This window comes from Oxyura jamaicensis, chromosome 8 (genome assembly GCF_011077185.1).
Source record: "Oxyura jamaicensis isolate SHBP4307 breed ruddy duck chromosome 8, BPBGC_Ojam_1.0, whole genome shotgun sequence".
NCBI classification, from domain to species: Eukaryota; Metazoa; Chordata; class Aves; order Anseriformes; family Anatidae; genus Oxyura; species Oxyura jamaicensis.
The window spans coordinates 32,059,587-32,082,054 of NC_048900.1; the positions used below are offsets into that span (position 1 = coordinate 32,059,587).

At 36.3% G+C, this 22,468-nt stretch overlaps 1 protein-coding gene across 1 annotated transcript in view; it reads left to right on the forward strand.

Annotated features, from left to right (window-relative positions):
- MSH4 (mutS homolog 4) overlaps positions 1-22,250 on the forward strand; it is a 32,789-nt gene extending 10,539 nt beyond the window's left edge. The window contains exons 6-20 of the mRNA XM_035333071.1: positions 72-245; positions 2,572-2,744; positions 4,238-4,305; positions 9,152-9,226; positions 9,539-9,603; positions 10,063-10,232; positions 11,723-11,859; positions 12,285-12,388; positions 13,180-13,304; positions 15,106-15,306; positions 17,580-17,698; positions 18,237-18,365; positions 19,859-20,033; positions 21,118-21,206; positions 21,503-22,250. Of these exons, the coding sequence (XP_035188962.1) occupies positions 72-245; positions 2,572-2,744; positions 4,238-4,305; positions 9,152-9,226; positions 9,539-9,603; positions 10,063-10,232; positions 11,723-11,859; positions 12,285-12,388; positions 13,180-13,304; positions 15,106-15,306; positions 17,580-17,698; positions 18,237-18,365; positions 19,859-20,033; positions 21,118-21,206; positions 21,503-21,688 (1,990 nt within the window). The 3' untranslated portion in view covers positions 21,689-22,250. The remainder of the gene's footprint in view (positions 1-71; positions 246-2,571; positions 2,745-4,237; positions 4,306-9,151; positions 9,227-9,538; positions 9,604-10,062; positions 10,233-11,722; positions 11,860-12,284; positions 12,389-13,179; positions 13,305-15,105; positions 15,307-17,579; positions 17,699-18,236; positions 18,366-19,858; positions 20,034-21,117; positions 21,207-21,502) is intronic.
- Positions 22,251-22,468: the final 218 nt, after the last annotated feature.

The following is a 22,468-nucleotide window of genomic DNA, read 5'->3' on the forward strand; positions in this document are numbered from 1 at the left end:
TGCACAACTCGTTTTGTTTTGGTAATTAAATAGTACTATTCAAAATTCATTAAAGATTATTTCTTTCCAAGGTACTACTGTCTTGCAGCTGCTGCAGCTTTGCTAAAATATGTTGAGTTTATTCAAAATTCTGTTTATGCTCCTAAATCACTCAAGGTGCGTTTCCAAGGGAGTGAGAAAACAGCTATGATAGATTCATCATCGGCTCAAAATCTTGAACTAGTAACTAATAATAGAGATTCTCGGTAAGAATATTTAGGTTTTCAAATTACAATTTTATAACGTTGTATTTCACCAGATGTCCTTGACATGTGTATCAAAGAGCTATCCATTACATTTATTTCTTTATGACAAAACTTACAAACCATTCAGAGCTTTTAAGAAACTACTTTGGACAGATAAATGTGTTAAAATTCAGTGCAAAATATACAGCACAGAAAAATCTACAAGTGAATTGGAGGAGAAGGTGTTTTCTCTATCAGATCCTTACATCAAAGTCTATATTCAGAATTATAAATGATATTGATGCAAATCACAGATTGTAGCAACGTAAAAGCATAATTTCTGCAAGAAGTTGAATATGTTAGATTAAAATGTATAGATTTTATTCATTTTACACAAGGCAAATAACCCAGACTTGAAAGGTTGCTTTGTTTTCCTTTAGCTATAAGGAATAGAGGCAAACAAAGTAATTTCTATAATGATGGTCGTGTGCAACGTTGCACTTGGTTTTGTGGTAGTTCTCCTCAATAAGAACCATGTTCACAGAACTTTTCTTTGCTGGCAGGTACTTGTGTTAGGCAGAAGAAGCTGCAAGGCAAGGCTTGCCTTCTCCGTATTGTTATGCTTCTAGTTAGAAAGAGGAAAAACTCAAATTGCACGTTGTAGCCTGTCAAGGGATCCACTTCTGTTCAGTTATCACCCTGATAGAAAAAGCGGAGCCTTGAGATTGCTCGCTCTACAGGTGTCACTCATAAGAGCTTTCAACTTGAAGAGACATTGTCCTCGCTCTACTGCTGTTGCTCTTTTTTTCTTTTTTTCCCCTTCTTGTGGGTATCACGAATTACACTGACAGTTGTACTCTTGAGGAGAAGTGGGAGGTGAAAAGTTTCATTCTTTTCATCGCTCATCCCCTCTTTTTCTGCTCCGTTACTTCATTTGTAATTGCGGGAGCCAGCTGCTCTGAGATCGGTACTTTAGAGCAGTATTCTCTGAAAGCAGCTCCTAAGTCCACAGATGGTTTTGAGACAAAGGAAGCGCAAGGAGGAACTGAGCAGCAGTAAACTGCTGTCAGCTTCTCTTTCTTTAGCGGTATTTTTGCAGCCATTTTTGCTGATCCAGTGGCAGGTTTGAATTGGGCCACAGGCAACTATTTTCGTTACGTAGGTCTTACATCTAAAGCCTGAAGTTAAATAGCATTGTATCAGATACTAATGCCTGAAGTTAGACATCATTGTATGAGATATTAACAGGTAAAAATTACTAGTAAAGACACACACCGGAAATACCTAAATCAAGTTCTTAAGCCAATATTAATTCAGTAGGAGCTTACTTCATTATTTTTATTGTATAAGGGAATGAGCCCTCAGTATAATAGTTGTTTAAAAGTATGTAATGTTGATAGTATCCCAAATGTGGAGCTCCTCTTTGAATTCATTCAAGTTTTGTCATGAGTTTCATCTTCTGACAAATAAGTCCTCAATTAAAACTGACCTTGCATTTCCCCATTTAATTCTCTAGAATACTGCTTTGTTCTTTTATACTATGGTAATTCAGGGCTCCCTGTATTATCTTTGTGCTGTTTATTTTGTATACCCCTATCAGATTCCTTCCTTGCTATTCAAGTTCTGATTTCAGTCAGTGGGTTTACATGGCCCTAGTCTTTTCATTGGTCTTCTTTCAAGCAATAGCATCTAAGGTTTCAGGTTTCTAAAACAGTTTAGCTATGTACTACATGTAAGTATTACGGGATATTTATTTTAAACAGATATAGTCAAGCCTTAAGTGTGAGAACCTGGGATGTGTAGCATGTAAAAGTCAAGAACATGAAAATAATTTTTATAAAGTTTAAGTGTGTTATATGGCTCCTATATTGACTGGAAGTCAGTTACTTTTAAAAGAAAACAAAATCATGGCTTATTTAACTCTTATACGTCTAGGTATATTAAATACATTCTCATAAATGTATTTTAATGAAAATCATCTGATCTCTGGTAATAATCTCCTTTTGGAGTTTTTTTGTTGTTGTTTGTTTTAAATTCAAGTAGTTCCATTTAGAAGAAAAGTGTGAACTGAAGTAGTAATGGTATACTACTACAAAAAATGAAATACTGAATACAAATGTATTTCTGTGCTTTGGGAAATTATGTAATGATGGCTAATGTTATATTATATTCCATCTAAATTCCTAATCTGCTGTAGTTCATAAAATACACATAAGGAGTAGGGAGGCGCTAAGCACCCCAAAACTAAGCCTCAAATTTGTAGGATACTTTTAACTGGAAATGTCATATGATGTTTACCATCTTTATTTTTGTGAGTGTATTATTCTCATGTATTTTGTTTTGAAAGGAACGGTCACACACTTTTTGGTGTCCTAAATTATACTAAAACTCCAGGTGGAAGTCGAAGACTCAGATCCAATATCCTGGAGCCACTAGTTGATGCTGAAACAATTAATACAAGACTGGATTGTGTTCAGGAATTACTCCAGGATGAAGAGCTGTTTTTTGGTCTTCAAGCAGGTAGTAGTTTATTTTTTAATACATAACAATGTATTTATTTTAAAATATTATTTTTTCTATTCTGTGAAAGTACACAATATGACTCAATCTGTTTGAAAAGTATATTATTATGGTTTGTGAGGTAATATGAATGGAGTCAAATCCAGTTGGAGACCAGTCACTAGTGGAGTCCCCCAGGGCTCGGTACTGGGGCCAGTCCTCTTTAACATCTTCATCGATGATCTGGATGAGGGGATCGAGTGCACCCTCAGCAAGTTTGCAGATGACACCAAGTTAGGTGTGTGTGTCGTTCTGCTCGAGGGTAGGAAGGCTCTGCAGGAAGACCTGGATAGGCTGGACCGATGGGCCGAGGCCAACGGTATGAAGTTCAACAAGGCCAAGTGCCGGGTCCTGCACCTGGGGCACAACAACCCCAAACAGAGCTACAGGCTGGGAGATGTGTGGTTAGAAAGCTGCCTGGCAGAGAAGGACCTGGGAGTATTGGTTGACAGTCGGCTGAATATGAGTCAGCAGTGTGCTCAGGTGGCCAAGAAGGCCAGCAGCATCCTGGCTTGCAAAAGAAACAGCGTGGCCAGCAGGTCCAGGGAAGCGATTGTCCCCCTGTACTCAGCTTTGGTGAGGCCGCACCTTGAGTACTGTGTTCACTGTTTTGGGTCCCTCGCTATAAGAAGGACATGGAGGTGCTTGAGCGAGTCCAGAGAAGGGTTACGAAGCTGGTGAAGGGTCTGGAGAACAAGGCTTACGAGGAGCGGCTGAGGGAGCTGGGACTGTTTAGCCTGGAGAAGAGGAGGCTCAGGGGCGACCTTATTGCACTCTACAGGTACCTGAAAGGAGGCTGTAGTGAGGTGGCGGTTGGTCTATTCTCCCACGTGCCTGGTGACAGGACGAGGGGGAATGGGCTCAAGTTGCGCCAGGGGAGGTTTAGGTTGGATATTGGGAAAAAACTTCTTTCCTGAAAGGGTTGTTAGTCACTGGAATAGACTGCCCAGGGAAGTGGTTGAGTCCCCATCCCTGGAGGTCTTTAAAAGACGTTTAGATGTAGAGCTTAGTGATATGGTTTAGTGGAGGACTTGTTAGTGTTAGGTCAGAGGTTGGACTCGGTGATCTTGGAGGTCTCTTCCAACCTAAACTATTCTGTAATTCTGTGATTTTTATAATTTTTTAAAGTTATTATTATTATTATCTCTATTGTAATACACTGACATTTTTCTTGACTATTTTTCTAAGAAATGTGAACTTATCTGATAAAGTGCATAAATGTCAGTAAGCCAGTGAGGTGTGGTAAGTGTAGTTATGACAAAATAATTTAGATAACTAATATTAATGTTTGCTTTTTTTTCTGGTAAATAATAATTTATGAAAATAGGACAAAAGGAAAACATTAGTATAAATATTACCAAGTAATTGTGCGCATTTTAAAAATAAATATATTTTTAATATGATCTTATTACAGTGTCATTTAAGTTTCTCATCTGTTTACTTTTGTTTTACAGTTATCTCAAAGTTCCTGGATACAGAGCAACTGCTTTCAGTTTTGGTACAAATTCCAAAGCAGGATACAGTATGTTTCAAAATTAATTTTAGATCATCAGTTACCTGGATATAACATGCAATATAGAAATGTGATATATATAGATATGAAAAAAGGCTGCACCTTAAAAATTGACTAATGTTATAATAGATTTAGATTGTATCTTATTTTATTGCAGTTGAAGGTTCTCAAAGGAGAATGTTAGGAAAATTCAGATTTGCTGCAATATTTCATCTTAATTCATGCAAATTGAACTTCAAAAGCGTTCAATCATTCATCACTCCCCACATTTATTCTTCATAAATGTACATGCTACTCGATAGTGCTAGGATAAAAAGGAATTTTCACATCAGGATGAAAGAAAAAACTGTATAGTGGAAATACAGTCTTTTATTTTTGGAGGTTAATACAGTTTTTGATAGCCTAAAGAAAATAATGCATCTTTCTTACAGGAAATTCAAAAAATTCAGAGTTTTCATGTAATATAACTCGATAGAAATTACTCTTTATAACCTAAAAAATACCTTGAAAAAGATTCTTGAGAAGCACTTTGATTTTGCTCAACTGTGTTTATAATACAGAGATACAGATAAACGTAAATCTGCATTCAGTTAATAAATGAATTGTGTAAACCTACAAAGCCAGAAATACTTTACCTGTTAGTTTCCAAGATACAGACATTGTATGAATTAAGCACAGCTTTTTCGCTGGGGAGTTGTTTCCCTTTGAACAACAACCTGCTGACAGAAAGTAGTGTGTTCAATTGTACAGAAGTACCAAAAAAGAAGTTTCCTTTGAACTGACTTCTCTAATATTCAGAGAACCTTACAGCTCAGACATAGAGAAAGATACCTAGGTTACAAATAGTGTCTTGAAGTCCTTTCTGCCTCCAGTTCTCAGCTTGACCCATGCTTTTCTGTTAACAAGGCATAATAAATGTTTTGGAGAACTGAGTACACAGTTTTCTCAGTTTCCTGGCTTATGGATTCAAGGAATACTCTGCTCTTATGTGTTGCCATAGTTCACACATTGCACAAGGGAGACTAAAATGAGATGCAGATAAAAGCATTTATTCATAACAGCGTAACAAGGCAACAAAGCCATAAATGCTTACAGCAACAGTGTTTAATTGGAAGAGGAGCAATGCTTTGATTATGTTAAGACTTCAGAGGGAAGGTATCTTATCCCTTATTCACTTGACAATGGTAGGCATGGTTTCAGTCTATGTGAGTTCCTTGTGTGTGTTGTATCCATTAGAGTAGATTAAAGAACTTAACTAATAGAAGGTGTCCATCACAAATCACCATTGGGAGAATTAATGAATGCACCTTCAGATTCGAGTTGCCCTTTTAAGTCTTTTAGGAGCTTGAGACAGATTTAATCTTCCACCTTGAAGGTCATGCTGTAATGTTTTTTAACTAGGAAACAGTTGTGGTTAACTGCAATAAGGTTTCTTTACCTTCAATATGCCAGTGTGTCTTTTTCAGACTGGTGGGGTCAGCTCCTGTTCTTAACTACTTCATAAACAAAAATTGTTGAAGCAGGGTTATAAAACTGTTTTCCTAGCGAGTATTGACATTTTTCAGTGAGATACGATTTTTTTCATCAGATCTTACCTCTATCAATCCATATGTTACCACATGCAGTAGAATTATCAAAGTAGGATAAATACATATGGCTTACCTGTAGCTCTTGGTTAAGGCCAGACACAACAGTTAACTACAGTGGGCTTGAGATAACTGAGTTTCCACTTCTGTCTGCTAAGCGTATTGTGATCCTCCCATTATAAGTTATGTTGGCCTGTTGCACTTAAGTAGGAGATTTCTGCCAGTGCTGTTGAGGCTTTTATTTACCTGTGTTTATGCCAGTATGCAAGCATCGTGGAGCCTTACGGGCTTTTTACCTCTCAGTTTCTTCTCACATACTGACTTACCTACTTAGATAAATGACTTGTCTAATGCCAGTTAAAGACTTCAGCAGGACTGTAATAAATGCAGGTAAGTCTTTTAATGACATTCAAAAAGGTGAACATGTATTGCTCACAGCTTTCCTTGTGGAAATCTGTAATTTGAGTGCAGAATCAGCTATATGGCTACAACTTCAGACTGAATGCATTTATGTATATGTAGGACCATGTACACCAAACTTTTAAGAATGGTGTTTTCAATCTTGACTGGCTCCAGTATAGCAGAGCTTACTATTAATCAAGCAGACACATTCAATCAAGAGCTAGCTCAGTTGCTTTTATCAAATGGTAAATTAACCAATTTAGTATGTTCCACGCCCACTCTATAAAAAGTTTCATCACAGATGCTCCACCAGCCAACAGATGAAATGCTTATCTGAGAAACCTACAGCTTCACTCATTAGAAATGTGAGTAGTATGTTCAGCATGAGCATTCTCTCCTTCTAAGAAGGACCATCCATTGACAATCTTGCTGAGATGTGCTACCTGAGGGGGGGGGGGAGGCAAATTTCCTTAAAAGAACCTCTAGTCTCAATCACAGATACATGGAAATTGGATCAACATCTAGCTTCTGGTAGAAGTGAGGACTGCCTGCTCTGGATTACCTGATTACCTGTCTGAAGAACAAATTCAGTAGATGTTACGCCTGCTGAAGTTCCAGGCCCATGTGAGATTAGTTCCTTCTGTCTCAGGGTGAAGATACCAGTATTTTTGGTTTTGATGATTTTCCAGGAAATAAAGTCAAACGAGGGCTGACACACTGCCGTAGCACTTAAATTGATAACACATAAATCCCTAGTGGGGAAAAACAAAAACAAAAAAAAACAAACTTCTCTGAATCTTTGTGTTTTGCTTACCAGAGTATGATGTTTGAAAACTGAGACTGTAAAAGATAGGCTTGCACTTCAGTCATTAATACTGAATTAAAAGAATATTATATAGGAGTGTTAGTCATGATGATTGTATTAATTTCCTGCCTTTGATGCTGAAGTGTACCATGTATAAAGCTATACTTTTAACACTGGTTCTATTAAAATTCCTGTCAGAACTCTTTTGGTAAAGATACAGTCCATTGTGATATACCGGCTTCTCACATAAGACCATCCATCTCCTTTTGATGTCAAATTCTGTCATGGGATTTAGACCCCATAATTTTTGCGGATGATGATTCCTCTGTTAGTACATTAACATTGTTTAATCCTCTTCTATCTTCTATATAAAACAAATTTGTATGGAAGGTAAGATAAAGCAAAAGATGCTCCCTACCACAGGAGTAAAGTTTATATTATACTCAGATATGACAAAATTTTTAATGAGAGCCTTACTCAGAGATTTATGCTAAAAACTGACACTGGATTTGCTTTGGAACCAAACAATGTGCTTATCAGTTTCTAAAATTGCTCTCAGGTGAAGAGATGCTTGCATTTTTTTTCCTCTTTTCAAAGCACTATTTTCTCATATTGATAGGATGAAATACATAAAAATGCATGGCTCTTAAACTTTTGTATGCAGTTTCACATACCATTTAACAGTAACAATAGGGGAATAAGCAAGTACACATTCCAATGAAGGAAAAATGTTATTGTCAAGGTAACTGCTGTTATTTAGGTTGTTATTCAAGTTATATTATGTGTGTATGAGATTCCTTCCCCCTTCCCTCCATTACCCTGCTAGCTTCTGAAAGGGTGTAAGATTTTTTTCATGCATTTGTGTATATAACATACATGTAGAGTACACACACACAATGTATATGTGTGCGTATACACTTTTTTACTCCCTTTCATAAGATAGCAGGATTATAATTTCCTTCAAGTCTCTTACCTAAAAGTACCAGAGCATACAGTGCAGCACATATGCTATGTGATAATGACAACAGCAAAATTCTTTTCCAGAACAGTTAACAGGACATACAAAATAGGGTAGATAGAACATGTGGGGAGAAAAATCTCAAGAGCAGTAATTTCTGCAAGCAGAAATACTTAACATTCATTGATTTATTTTTTTTAATTATGCCTAAGGATTTAAATGTCCAGTGGAGGGCAACAAAGATGATACGGGGCCTTGGAGCATCTTTGCTGTGAGGAAAGACTGAGAGACCTGGGTCTGTTCAGCCTTGAGAAGAGAAGACTGAGAGGGGATCTTATCAGTGTTTACAAATATGTTAAGCATGGGAGACAGAGGGATTTGGCCAACCTTTTTTCAGTGGTTTGTGGGCATAGGACAAGGGGCAATGGCCATAAAATGGAGTACGGGAAGTTCTGCATCAACATGCAAAAGAACTTCACAGTGAGGGTGACAGAGCACTGGAACAGGCTACCCAGGGAGGTTGTGGAGTCTCCTTCTTTGGAGATACTCAAGGCCCATCTGGACGCCTACCTGGGCAACCTGCTCTAGGGAACCTGCTTTGGCAGGGGGGTTGGACCTGATGATCTCTGGAGGTCCCTTCCAACCCCTACAATTCTGTGATTCTGTGAAAAACGTCAACCAAAAATACATCAGGCAAATTGGGATGTGTGTTCTTTAACATTTATGAAAAGGACCATGCTTCTTAATTATAATGCTTGTAGTGGCTTTGAAAGAGTGTACTTTTGATGTAGAAGATTAAAAGAAGCCTCTGCAGCCTGGGTTAGTGAAGTGTTCTCAGAGTTGATCATTATCAGTGGAGATGTAAGAAAAATATCATTTACTGCTGGGCAGTTTACGATAGCAGGCAATGTAAAAATTCTGTAAATGTTTTTTTATGCAGTTACATACCAAGCTGACAAAATGACCTTATAAAGTATTTTAGCAATGTTCCTTGGAGATTAAAAATACAAACTCGTTAATAGTCACAATGTGAATTTTGCTATATCTGAAGTATTTTCTTTAAACAGGCATACAAACCTCTAATATTTGTAAAACTTTTAATAGGTTAAAACTGCTGAATCAAAAATAACTAACTTAATTTACCTGAAGCATACTCTAGAACTTGTGGAGCCCCTAAAAGTAAGTTCTGTCATTTTTTTTTTCTGTGTATTGTACCAACCAGTTTGCCCTTCCTTATACATATTACACTGGTTAGATTTACTTTATATCTTGGAGAACACAGTACTGCCAACGTAGTCTGTTAACTCTTAAGCCAATCGAAAGAAAGTGCTTGAGGTAAATGCTCCTAAGAACTACATTCCTGTTGTTACCTGAATATGATTTTATAACAGACATTTACCTGCTCGGGTTCTGTAAGCTGCTTATCCAACTGCTGTCAACCCTTTAAAAGTGCTATGAAAAGAATTAACTGTTTGTGTTCATATTGTACAGGCTGCTTTAAGAAGCTGTAACACACCATTGCTAAAGGCCTATTACAATTCTCTTGAAGATAGAAGGTATGATGATGATATTTTTTTATCTTATGCTTATTTGTAGCTACAGGCATAGCTCTTTGTTTTGACTAAAAGCTGACATTAACTTATTCAACAAACAAATGCAGGGAGAAAAAAGCAGCAAAATGGAAAATTAACCATTGATACTGTAATTGCTGATGAGCTATACTCCATTAGAAATTACTATGAAAAGACAAAAGTAGTAGTTCCCTGCAGTCCTTGTACTAACGCAAAAATAAACTCTTGCTTATATAATTGAGAATTTGTATCTCCCAAAGATTTGAATTATATTATCAATCAGACCTCGGTATATTTGTACTTTGTTCTGAGGTGGAAATACACATCAAATTTAGTGTTTTTCAACAGTAGAAAATTTGCTTCTGTTATTTGTAATTTCAGAATGATAATTCAAATAAAAACTAAAATATTCATTGCTCATACGTAACACTACTAATATTGCAGGTTTGGAATTATACTTGAAAAGATTACAACTGTAATTAATGATGATACAAGGTACACAAAAGGATGTCTGAGTATGAGGACACAAAAATGCTATGCTGTTAAGCCAAACATCAATGAATTCCTTGATATAGCTCGTAGAACATACACAGAAATTGTTGATGACATAGCAGGTATTTCCAAAACAAAATGTTTATTTAATTGCAGATCAAAAAATGTTGTATCTGGCATACAGAAGCCACATAATTATGTTTTATAACCTTATACAGAAAATGCATTTAGTATTGTTATAAACTGGTCATCACTGATGAGTAACTAAAGTACTTGTGATACATATATTCAGATTCTCCGTTTGTAGGTAAAAACTCAATTTCATTTAAATGAGGATGAACAATTACATTCTGATTCCTTTATTTGACTTCTCTGCTCCTTATCCTCTAAAAATACAGAAAAGTGTAATACTTATTCCAACTAAAACAATTCTGTCTAAAAAAATGAATTATTTTTATTAGCTTAAAATATCTCAGTCCTTTCTTCTTTATGTTTTGTCCAGCCTTGACCTATCTGTGGGCTATTTTTCAGCCAAGCTATTAGGAGTTGGAAAGTACAAATTAAATAAATTTTAGCATATTATCTATTACTGTGCTTTATTAAACTTTGTGTTTATCCTTAATTTAAAATAGATGAATAATATCCTCTGGAATGGATTTTTTAATTTTTTTTTAGTTCAAAATTTTAGTTTTCAGATTTTAGTCAAAGTTTTAGTTTGATTTCTAGCTAGAGGACCAGCTTTTTAGTTTTCTGTATAATTAGAAAATTATTAGAAATTTAGTTTCTGTATAATTAGAAAAATTACAAAGTATCAGAAACTTTAGCAAATGTAGTATGTTGTGAACCTCCTGTTTCCTTCGAGGCTTATATTTTATATAGTACATGGTGAAAAATACAGATGTTACTGCTTTTTCTTTCCTAAACCTTCCAAAATTTGGTAGCTGCTAGGACTAGAGAGTGTGTCGACATATGTGTTCCCCTTGCCTGTTTTTACTGTAGTCAATGTGCTTGGAGAAGTGGTTTTTCTCTCTTTTGTTCTTTACACTCTAAGCAACTCCAAGACTGAAATATCCTGAATGGCCTATAACTTTGTTGATCTACATCATGGGTGCTTGGATCACAAAAGTGAACAAGGTTAGAGCAACAACAAGCATCAGGAAACACCACTAAATAAATCCAGCCTTCCTTCTCAAAGGAATACCACTATTTGCGTTGTTCAGAAGTCCCATAACTTTGTAGTATATCTTCTTCAATCATGTAACAGTTTCCTACGTACACCCATCCCATCTAGAAACAAGATTGATTTAAGGGTGGGATTACAAATGTAAAGCATTACCCTCAGTGAGGGGTGGAAGACTGCTTAGAGTCACTTAAAGAACACACTAATAAATCTGATTCCCCAAGTGTGTTTTTTTTTTCAATCCCTTTATGCAGCCATTTTTTTTTTACATTAATATGTTAATTAGATCCCGTAGATCCACTTTTAAGGCCTTTAGTCATGTTACTTATCTGACATGTTCAACCTGTGTAAATCACTTCCACAGTTTGTGCATATAAGCGTGTATGCCTGCGTGTATGTAATTTGGTTCAAATCTTTATTTGTGATACATAGGTATGATAACACAACTTGCAGAAAAGTACAACCTACCAATGAAAACAAGTTTCAGTTCTGCTCGTGGATTTTTTATCCAAATGAATGCTGATTGTTCAACACTGCCCAGTGGCCAACTTCCTTCAGAATTTACAAAGGTATCTGCACTAGAGATGTTTTCTTCAAAATACTTTTGAATGAGTAACTTATATAAAATGTATAATACACTAATAAAACACATTATACAGTAAGTTAAATAATTAAAATAATTTCAATGAATATACCTAGAAATAAATGAAGGTGTAATTGGTATGTTCTTCATAACCACGCTATTTCTGGTTATACTCAATATAGTAAGAAAAATGCAATTACATGCAATTATGTTTGCATTTATAAAGTTGTGTATCTTGCTGATAACTGCATTCTTTCGCGAGGATTTTTTTCCTAAATAGACTTTTATGAAATGAAACAAGGCATTATTTTCTCCCTTTTTTTCCCATATTTTTCCCAGTTTGCTTTTAGAAACTGTTTTTGGCTTCTTATTATGTGGCAAGTTCTTACTGTTGGTTTGAATTCTCCATAGATCACTAAAATGAAAAACACATATAGCTTCACTTCAGCAGACTTAATAAAAATGAATGAGAGATGTCAGGAGTCCCTGAGAGAAATATATCACATGACGTACTTGTAAGACCACTTAAAACAATTAAATGTTTGTGCTAACTGCATTTATTTTATCCCATTAACAGCTAATTACATGTTTTCTTAATGCTCCCTTTTTGTTAAATTATGGTTACTTAGAGAAATAATCCAAAGTGAAACTGATCAAGTATAGTACCTGAGAGAAAGGAAGTAACATGGTGTTTATTGTATTAAGATGATTTCAAATACATAGGCATTTATTTAGAAATGTAGCCTTTGTTATTATTTTTATAGATGAATTATCTCCATAAAATGTTACAGTAAATGTATTAATTTTTTAATGCAGAATCATTAATTTTAGTCACTCTTGCATTTACAGTAAAATTACCTATATCTGTATTTTTGTCCTTGCTGCACGCTGTGTTGCTCTGTTGTTTCAAAAGACTTACTGGGTGTAACATTTCACATGAATTTTATGAAAATTCTTCTTAGAAACCATGCTTGTTTGCATGAAGGCATAAGGGAATTAGAGTCGCATTTGAGATGTTAATAGAACATACTTGACTCTACAGCTATATTTTTAGTTAATTCTGTATGAAGCTTTCTTACGAGCTGTTGGTATTTGAGCTATGTGTCTTGTGTCTGATAGCAGTAATTAATCTGAGATATTGTATAAGATCCTAATAAACTTCAAAGAAATTGACGTTTGCCTGCATTTGATAACCTCACATCCTAACATATGGAGTATGAACATTACTAACTGTTGCTTTGTTTCCCTAAGATGTATAAAGTGACACTAGGCACTGTACAACAGCTAAGTCAGTGTCTTATTTTAGAATCGTGTGTAAACTACTGAATGAGATCTATGAACATATTCATTGCCTGTACAAGCTGTCTGATATTGTGTCAATGCTGGACATGCTGCTTTCATTTGCCCATGTCTGCACTATTTCCGACTACGGTAAGTTTCTTATTGGATTCTATCATAGGCCATTTAAAGACCCTCCTGTTGGAGGATGTCCAAGTTGTTTGTCTGGTTCTCCAATTGCTAAGCTCACGTCATTTATTTTTCTAGGTCTCAGTAGGCTCTAAGTATCTCGATGTATCCTTGCCAGTTTTGTGATGATACTCTTCCTATTTTCCATCTATTGGAAATATATTCTGCCATTTAGATGCTGTAAGCCTTCATAGCCAGCCTTTTCGAGTTAGCCAGTTTCAGCGTATTCTTTTTGAAAGTATGTCATCTGTGAATGTGCTGAGTTTACCCTTCTGTTCCAAAAGGACACAAGATTATATAAGGAGGTCAGGCTTCTTATACCTTAAGACAAAATAAGTGGCTACCTTCTTTATTTGCTTCAACTTTTGTAACACTTCTAGATATTTTTGGGAAGTAGAGTCTTCTAAGGAATTCAAGATCATGTGCTTACTTGCATATTATTCACCTCCTGGGTCAAAAGTTTGGTCATATTGCATCACTGGGTCATTCTCCTTCCCTAGCCCATTTTTGCAATGTAGAAATGAACTCATGGTCTTCAATTAGTGCTGACCTAAGATACCTATCTGTACAACCCATGCAAACCTGAGGTACTTATCTAGAGTACAATGCTGTGTAGATGCTAAATCACATCAGGTCTGGAAAGCCATCTCGGTAGGTATATTAGCGCATCATTACTGATGCTGCTCTGAAATTTCCTGTACAGGAGTAGAATTCGTTTACTTTGCAGCATCGCAGTGTTTTTATGTGCAGATGATTCCATTCACATCAGTAACTGGTATACTTGAGTCATTGCAACTTCACACCAAATGAATCAAGAGCACAACTGTACTTCAGCAGTTAATAATGAGTCTAAAGCTGCTTTGCTTCTCTTGTAAATCTGCACCTGCAGTTTCTACTGCCAGGCCTGAATGTGTATCTGCCCAAAGAAACACTGTCATTTGTAGCTTTCAGTCTCCTGTGCCACTCGACTCTCTCTCTCTCCTAAATCATTAAATGGCTAAAAGCTACACATGGTAGTTAGAGTTCCTCAGCGCTGAAACTTGAAAACCTGCTTTGGCATTTCTTTCTTGAAGGCTGTTCCTTTTAAACAGATAAACAATTTTAACAATACTTCCTTGTTAGCCTACGCTACTGCCATAGAAGTAGACAAAGAGGAGGCATAAGGAATAGATAGTCCCAGTATCAAATGGATCTACATAGGCATGGTATATACACTGATTATCAATATACTATATAAACAAAAATTAAAGCAACTTCCTTGTTTCCTATGTTTATCTAATATATATGTATTAGTAACAGGTAGAGTTCATGACTTCCCTGTATTTTATAAGTTTATTTTTACAATTTACTTTTATACTGCTATATAGTAGATATAAAAATGAAACTGGGTTCCACATTCTCCATTTGAATTACTTTTGAAGTTTCACTGTTTGTATTTTTCTTTGTTACTGGAGTTCTGTCCTACTTAACCGTTTAACACAAACACTGTGTTAGTGTAGAAATATAGTGTTAGTTATGGGATTCTTTTTGTAGTAATACATCTTGAGGGCTTGAAAGACGATCAGAATCTATATCTGAAAATAGCTGGTAATTCTTTCAAGTGCTCTGTGTTAGTCTTGCTGACTACAGGAAAATAAAAATTAGGAAATTGGGCCCACAGAATTTGACTTCTGTAAGAATGAATTTATTTCAGAGCACACTAGTTTAGTATCTTAAAGGTTTCCATACTAACTCTACAAAGCTTTATATCCTTTTTCTCTTTTAGTTCGTCCAGAATTTACGGATACTTTAGCGATCAAGCAGGGATGGCATCCCATTCTTGAAAAGATAGCTATGGAGAAACCTGTATCTAACAACACATACCTGACAGAGGGTAGCAACTTTCTCATTATTACAGGTCCAAATATGAGTGGAAAATCAACATATCTGAAACAGATTGCACTTTGTCAAATTATGGCCCAGATTGGTGAGTAAGACTATACGGTATTTATAATCTTTTGCACCACTTTTACTCGTTTCTTGTTAAAAATAGAATTATTTTTGAAGCTTAATGTTTCTGTTTCAAGAATAAGATTCTATCTAATTAGTAAAATACTATGTTTAGTTCTTTTGATGGGTGGGCCATTCAGTGGATACTGAATTGGCTTGAAGGTTACACCCAGAGAGTGGTGGTCAGTGGCTCTGCGTCCATCCAGGTGGAGGCCGGTGATGTGTGATGTACCTCAGGGGTCCATCCTTGGACTGGTACTGACTGTTTAATATCTTTATCAGTGACATAGGCAATGGGAGCACACCCTCAGCAAGTTTGCAGATGACACTAAGAGGAGTGGTACAGTCAATACAACATAAAGAAGGGATGCCGTACAAAGGGACCTGGACAAAAGCTTGGTGTGTCCACATGAACCTAATAAGGTTCAACAAGTCTAATTTAAAGGTGCTGCAGCTGGGTCAGAGCAATCTCAGACATTAGTACAGACTGGGAGAAGAACTCAGTGAGAGCAGCCCTGCAGGGAAAGACTTGGAAGTTCTGTTGGATGAAAAGCTTGACATGAGCCAGCAGTGTGTGCTTGCAGCCCGGAAGGCCAAGTGTGCATCCCAGGCTGCACCAAAAGAGGAGTGGGCAGCAGGTCAAGGGAGGGGACTCTCCCCCTCTATCTACTTGGCCCTTATGAGGCCCCAGTAGGAGTACTGCATCCAGGTCTGGGGCTCCCAGCACAAGGAGGATGTTCATCCGTTAGCATGGGTCCAGAGGAGGGCTACGAAGTTGATCCAGAGGGCTGGAGCCCCTTTCCTATGAAGAAGGGCTGAGAGAGCTGGGACTAGAGAAGAGAAGGCTCCAAGGTAGACCTTATTGCAGCTTTTCAGTACTTAAAGGGGGCTTATAAAAAAACATGGACTTTTTGGACTCTCCTGGACAAAAGAGCAATTTTTTGCTCAGTCAGATGACAGGACAAGGGGGAATGGTTTTAAACTAAAAGAAGGAAGATTTAGATTAGAGGTTAAGAGTAAATTCTTCCCTCAGAGGGTGGTGAGGCAACCTGGAACACATTGCCCAGAGAGGTTATGGATGCCCCATCCCTGGAGGTGTTAAAGAGCAGGTTAGATGAGGCCCTGGGCAAATTGATCTAGTGGGTGACATCCTTGCCCATGGCAGGGGGGTTGGAACTAGATGATCGTTAAGGTCCCTTCCAACCCAAGGCATTCTGTTGTTTGTTCCTGCCAGCTCTTGTTTTGCTGACAGACGCCACTGCAGAGTTTTGTGTCTGCTTGTGGAAGCTTACGTGGTCACCTGTATATGGAATCGTCCCCGGTTTGTCTTTAGGAGGAGCACAGTTATGTGTTTAATTTCTTCGAGCACCCTAACCCTATCTAGCCACGTCATGCAGGATTGATAGCACATGTCCTGGAATTAGGCTGTATACATGTTAAGTCATCCAGGAAGAACAGATGAACCCAAGGATACCTCAGTTATGTGGGGAAACGTGCTTGCAGCCAAGCAGAATTAATAGATAAATGATAAGCTATTTCTTCAAATAAAAGAAGTAATAAATACTGCAAAGCTCTATCTTTAAAATTATGAAAGTAAAATACCTGTAAAGCCTCATCCCTGTACTTCGGACTTCTTTAAGATTTTTACATGGAAGGTAAAGAAAGGTAAGTCCAGTAGCACAGGAGAAAGACTTTAATAGGCTGACCTTAACTACTAGATTGAACTTAGCAGTGGAGAATAAAATTTGTTCAGTGTGTGTTTATAGGTATAATCCCAAACAGCATGTTCTTCAGGAATTACTCTGAGAAACATGAGTTTAATATGAATAAAGTCTGCAAAGTCCTCTGGTAAGCTTCCTGTTCTTTTCTATTCTATAAAACTAGTAATTCTCAAAGTCTCGTGAGGCAATATAAATCTTGGTTTATGGAACTAAGATTCCCTGGGGTTAGTATCACAATGTCTAGAGAAATGTAAATTCTACAGTTCATTCCTACTTTTGCATCCATTTAGACTGACACACAGCTTCAGGAGTATGATTTCTTAAAGTTTTGCTGATCAGATTCTTCAATTATGGTACCTCTGTAATACTTTTTCCTATAAAGTAGTGGTAGAATATAATGCTACAAAACTTTGCAGAACAAGATGCATTCTCTACGGTGCATAAAGACCAAATGTAAAACACTGACATATTCTGGCAAGCTGGCATTTGTCACGCTGATATGAGAAAACTTACCTTAATTGTTTTGTAGGTTCTTACGTCCCAGCAGAGTATTGTTCTTTTCGAATCACAGAGCAAATTTTTACCAGAATAGGTATGGATGATGATATAGAAACAAATGCCTCAACATTCATGAAGGAAATGAAAGAGGTATTAAACATAGCTAATCCAGGGGCCAGGGCCCATTTTTACTGTTAATCTGATTAAAACTGTACTAGTATATTTCTACTGAAAGAGTGTATTTTAGAAACAGTACAAAAATTCAGCTTTAATCTCTTAGCTAAATGATAAACTACAGAAAACATGCGTATCTTAAATAAAGATACTCCAATTTGGGTAAAAATCAGTGTTCCTTTGGACAGTAGTTCCAAAGTTTTTTTGTTATTTCTTGAGCCTTACAGAATTATTTTTCTAAGCCTAAGCCTTCTCAATTTGTCTCCCAAGCTGGTACGATTTTGAGGAAAACTGATATGGTCAGTGGAAAAAAGAAAGAGTGCTGTAGGACGAATCTTTGCTTGTTCAGAATTTACAGCTATTTGAAAGCTGTGAAAAAAAAGTAAAATATATGGATCTGACGAGTTTTTTTTTACATTTAAGTTTTATCTGAATAATACAAACTATTCCTATTAGTAACAGTTTTAAAAAAGATGCATTTCTAGGAATGATAACAAATTTAATATTTTCCTAGATAACATACATCATACAAAACGCTAATGACAAATCACTCATCATAATTGATGAACTTGGCAGAGGTACCAGTGCTGAAGAAGGTATTGGCATTTGTTATGCTGCCTGTGAATATCTGTTGAATTTGAAGGTAATCCAGAGGAGAGGGGGGGGGGGGGGAAAAAAAAGCTTTAAGCCTTGTAATTATTTTATCATACTGGAAGCAAATACAGTAATTTCTCATAACTGAACTTATTTTTTTTAGGTATTTCTTGCCTACATAAGACATTTTTTTGTAACTGATGAATGCAAAGAGATATGATGATAGACAAAAAATGCTGATGTAATCTGCACTTCTGTTCACTGGTCTCCATCTCTGTACAACTTGCTTGGAAGCTTGCTTTCTTATCTAGAACTAACTCAGTCTAGATCTTATCTAGATCTAACTCAGTCTCTTTAGTTTTGCTTAGTTAGTACAACTTTGTATGCTTGAACATTAAAGGTGAACCTCTTTACATGTCTGTTATCTTACCAACGGTTCTTCCATGCAACTTAAGAGTTGATTACAGAGGTAGGAGGTTTGTTTAGAAAAGTAGATTATTTTAGATGGGTTGGAAGTTTATTTTATTACTAGTAACTTCTATTACTAGTTTTGTAATCAACCTCAGTTTGTTGTCAGCTTTTTGACACGCATAGATTCAGTTTCTTGTTGGAGTTCAGAGTACTTCTGTGGTTTGGTGTAAAAGCGCACACGTTTTCTGTAGATTGTACTGCTGGAGTAGTATTCCCTGAAAATATTAAGGCAACCATTTGACAGTCATTCAAAATAACCCAAGTCAGATTTTAAAAGCATCATGGATTTTGTGTTACTTCTGATGTTCTTTTCCTTCTATTGAGAAAGGAGTGGGGGAATCCTGAATGGAAAAAGAGATCCTTGCCAATGATAGAACTCATGGCTTATTTTTTTTCATTTGTTTTAGTAATTATTTTAGTAATTTAAAGATGGCTTTTCAGAATTGTGGAGGAAAAACTGGACACCTGAGAGATCATTTTTCTCATTTGTTGTAATTCAGAATCATAGAATGGTTTGGATTGGAAGGGAGCTTAAAGATCATCTAGTTCCAACCCTCCTGCTGTGGGCAGGGACACCTCCCACTAGACCAGGTTGCTTCAAGCCCTGTCCAGTCTTGAGCACTTCCAGGAATGGCGCATCCCCAGTTTCTCTGGGTGACCAGTTCCAATGCCTCACCACCCTCTAAGGGAAGAATTTCTTCCTAATATTTAATTTAATCTACCCTGTTTTAGTTTAAAGCCATTACTCCTTGTCCTATCACTGCACTCCCTGACCAAGAGTACCTTTCCTGCTTTTCTGTAGGCCCCTTTAAGTACTGAAAGGCTGCTATAAGGCCTCCCTGGAGCCTTCTCTTCTCCAGTCTCAACAACCCCACCTCCCTCAGCCTGTCTTTGTAGGACAGGTGCTCCAGCCCCTTGATCATCTTTGTGGCCCCTCTCTGGGCTCACTCTTAACAGGTCCATGTCTCTCTTGTGCTGGGGTCCCCTGAGCTGAACGCAGTACTCTAGGTGGGGTTTATTTCATAAAGGATCATTTCAAAAATAAAATTACTTTCTTTGTTTCTTATTTAGGCATTTACATTGTTTGCTACACATTTCCTGGAACTGTGTCATATAGATGCTTTATATCCCAATGTGGAAAATTACCATTTTGAAGTGCAACATGTGAGAAGCACTGCTATAAAGAAGGAAAAAATCGCGTACACTTACACGCTCTCTAAAGGATACACAGAGGAAAAGAACTATGGTAATGGATTCCACTATGACTTTTAATACAACACTGGACAATTTGAAGGGTTGTGAGTCAATAAAGAAATGAATGAGTGACAATAAGGTATAACTCTGTTTTAAAGAGTTATGGAAATCCATATGTTTCCAAATGCTAGATTCTATAGTTGGATCTGTGATTTAGGTGACATTTAATCAATAGGAAATTAGCTACACTTGATTATTGCAAGACAGTGGTGACTGAAGACTCCAGATTATTCGAGTCAGGTTTGACTTAGCTAGACTTAAAATGCTTCTTTTTCAAAACTTCTGTTGTAAATGTATTTACCTTTTGGCAGTTCAAGGTCAGTTTAGGATGCTACAGTCCTAACTCAGAAAAAAATGCATGTTTAGACAGTGTTCTTAGAGAACAGGAGACCTTTAGTAACTCAGTGTTGCTTTATTGTCATACTTGAGCAAAGTCACATTAAAAAAAAAATAAAGGGCAAGGGCTATTCTTGTCCCTTTCCATTTTTAACCCTGCAGTATTAGATGTAGGATTAGTGTAGACCTGATGAAGCACAGAATTTCCTCTCAACAGCCAGGGCAACAGGCAAAATGAAAAGTGAAAATAATCATATTGGGCAGGGAAAAAAAAAAAAAAAAAAATTCTTATCCTGAGTATCTGACACCTTGACTGCTGGCAAGAGTGTAGAAGTTTGAATGTGACACCCATATCCACTAGATGCCCAGATTCAGAGGAGAGCACATTTAGAACAATCTCAATATTTTGCCAGCCTGCCAAACTGAAAAACTAAACAGAGAAAGCTATTTTTTTTTCCTTTAGCCTCTAAATGTATCAAATCCTGCCCACTTACTAACAGCAGTAACTTTATGTGGAAGTGTATTTTAGAGGCACCGTTACAACAAAGTAGGCATTTTATTTGGCACCTCTCAAAACAGTATTGTTTTTAAAAAGAGATCAAAAGAGAAAATTTATATTCAAATATTTTTAATGAAACTTTCACCCTTTAAAAATGAGCTCAGCTGATTCTAGCACACATATTGTGAAGGATGGGGAAAGATTTTTATCAAAAATCCTAATTTGTATTTTCTATGTTTAGGATTAAAAGCTGCAGAAGTTTCCTCACTACCACCATCCATAATTTTGGATGCAAAGGAAATCACAAATCATATTGCAAAACAAATTTTGGTACGTAGTGGTTAGTTATACTTTAATTCATAGTTTTTATAAAACTGTATATTTTCACTGTTTCTAAAAGGCTACAGAATAAATGCTATATGAGGTTTTATGATGATAGATGGCATCAATAAAGTAAAATTTTTATTTCTGAAACTAATTATAAGAGATTATACTCAGATCACTGTTAGGTGACAACACAAGAATCACCTGATCAGAAATAGGTTGGAAAAACACACTATTAGTATTGTAATGACAGAACATCATTAATTTCCTATTTTAATGCATGTGTATGTTTTTAAGAACAGCACCAGCAGAAAAGCACTCCTGAGATGATGAAACACAGAGCTGTATATCATTTAGCAATGAGATTGGTTCAGACTGCCAGAAATTCACGATTAGATTCAGACAGTTTGCGAATATATTTGAAAGGTTTGAAGAAAAAGTATAAAGCCAGTTGTCCTGCATCTGAACAAAACGATGAACAACAGTAATGTATAACGCAAGCTGTTTTATTAATTTTTGACTGCAAGAAGATTCTGCTTTTTTCCACAGTATTAGAAACACAGCTTCTTGTGCATCTGTGACTTCTTAATTCTTAGTCTAAATTATACTCACTACCAAAGACCATATTCTTCATGTTTGTTTTTTTTGTCACAAATAAAAGCATTTACTTTGTATATGAAACAGTTCTTTTTTGATAATAACTATATTTCTTTCATTATTTTAGAGACAAAAAGTTGTGTAATTAGCCATTTCTACATTATATGTGTTATTACAGCTCTTATATCTGATTCCAAAGATCTTACCTAACAAAAAGCAGTGTTTGAAACAGACTGTCCGCTTGTCTTTCACAGATAAGTTCTATTTGCACTGTTGCATGTGCAAATCCTGTTGCTCCCTGCTCATAGAGGGTTCTAATAAATCATTGTTTAATGCAACATCAAGTCACCAGTCCAGGACTGCTTCTTCTCCAAAACTCGGCACCAAGGACTTTTTAACACTGTTGATTGGGTTTTGAGTAGAAAATAACGGGAAATAAAATTTTAAAAAATGCTATTATTTTATTATTATTATTTTATTTATTTATTTGTTTTTCTTAATAAGATTTAATCAAATGATTGCAACGTTGTATTCCAGGTTGAAGGAATTTGTCTTTTCCTCACTGCCTTCCAACCTACTTTGGCCAGGAGTTCATATATATTTCCTTTATATTTAGTTTATTTTACATATATGCATAAAATGTATATATTACATATATCTATATATGTAAT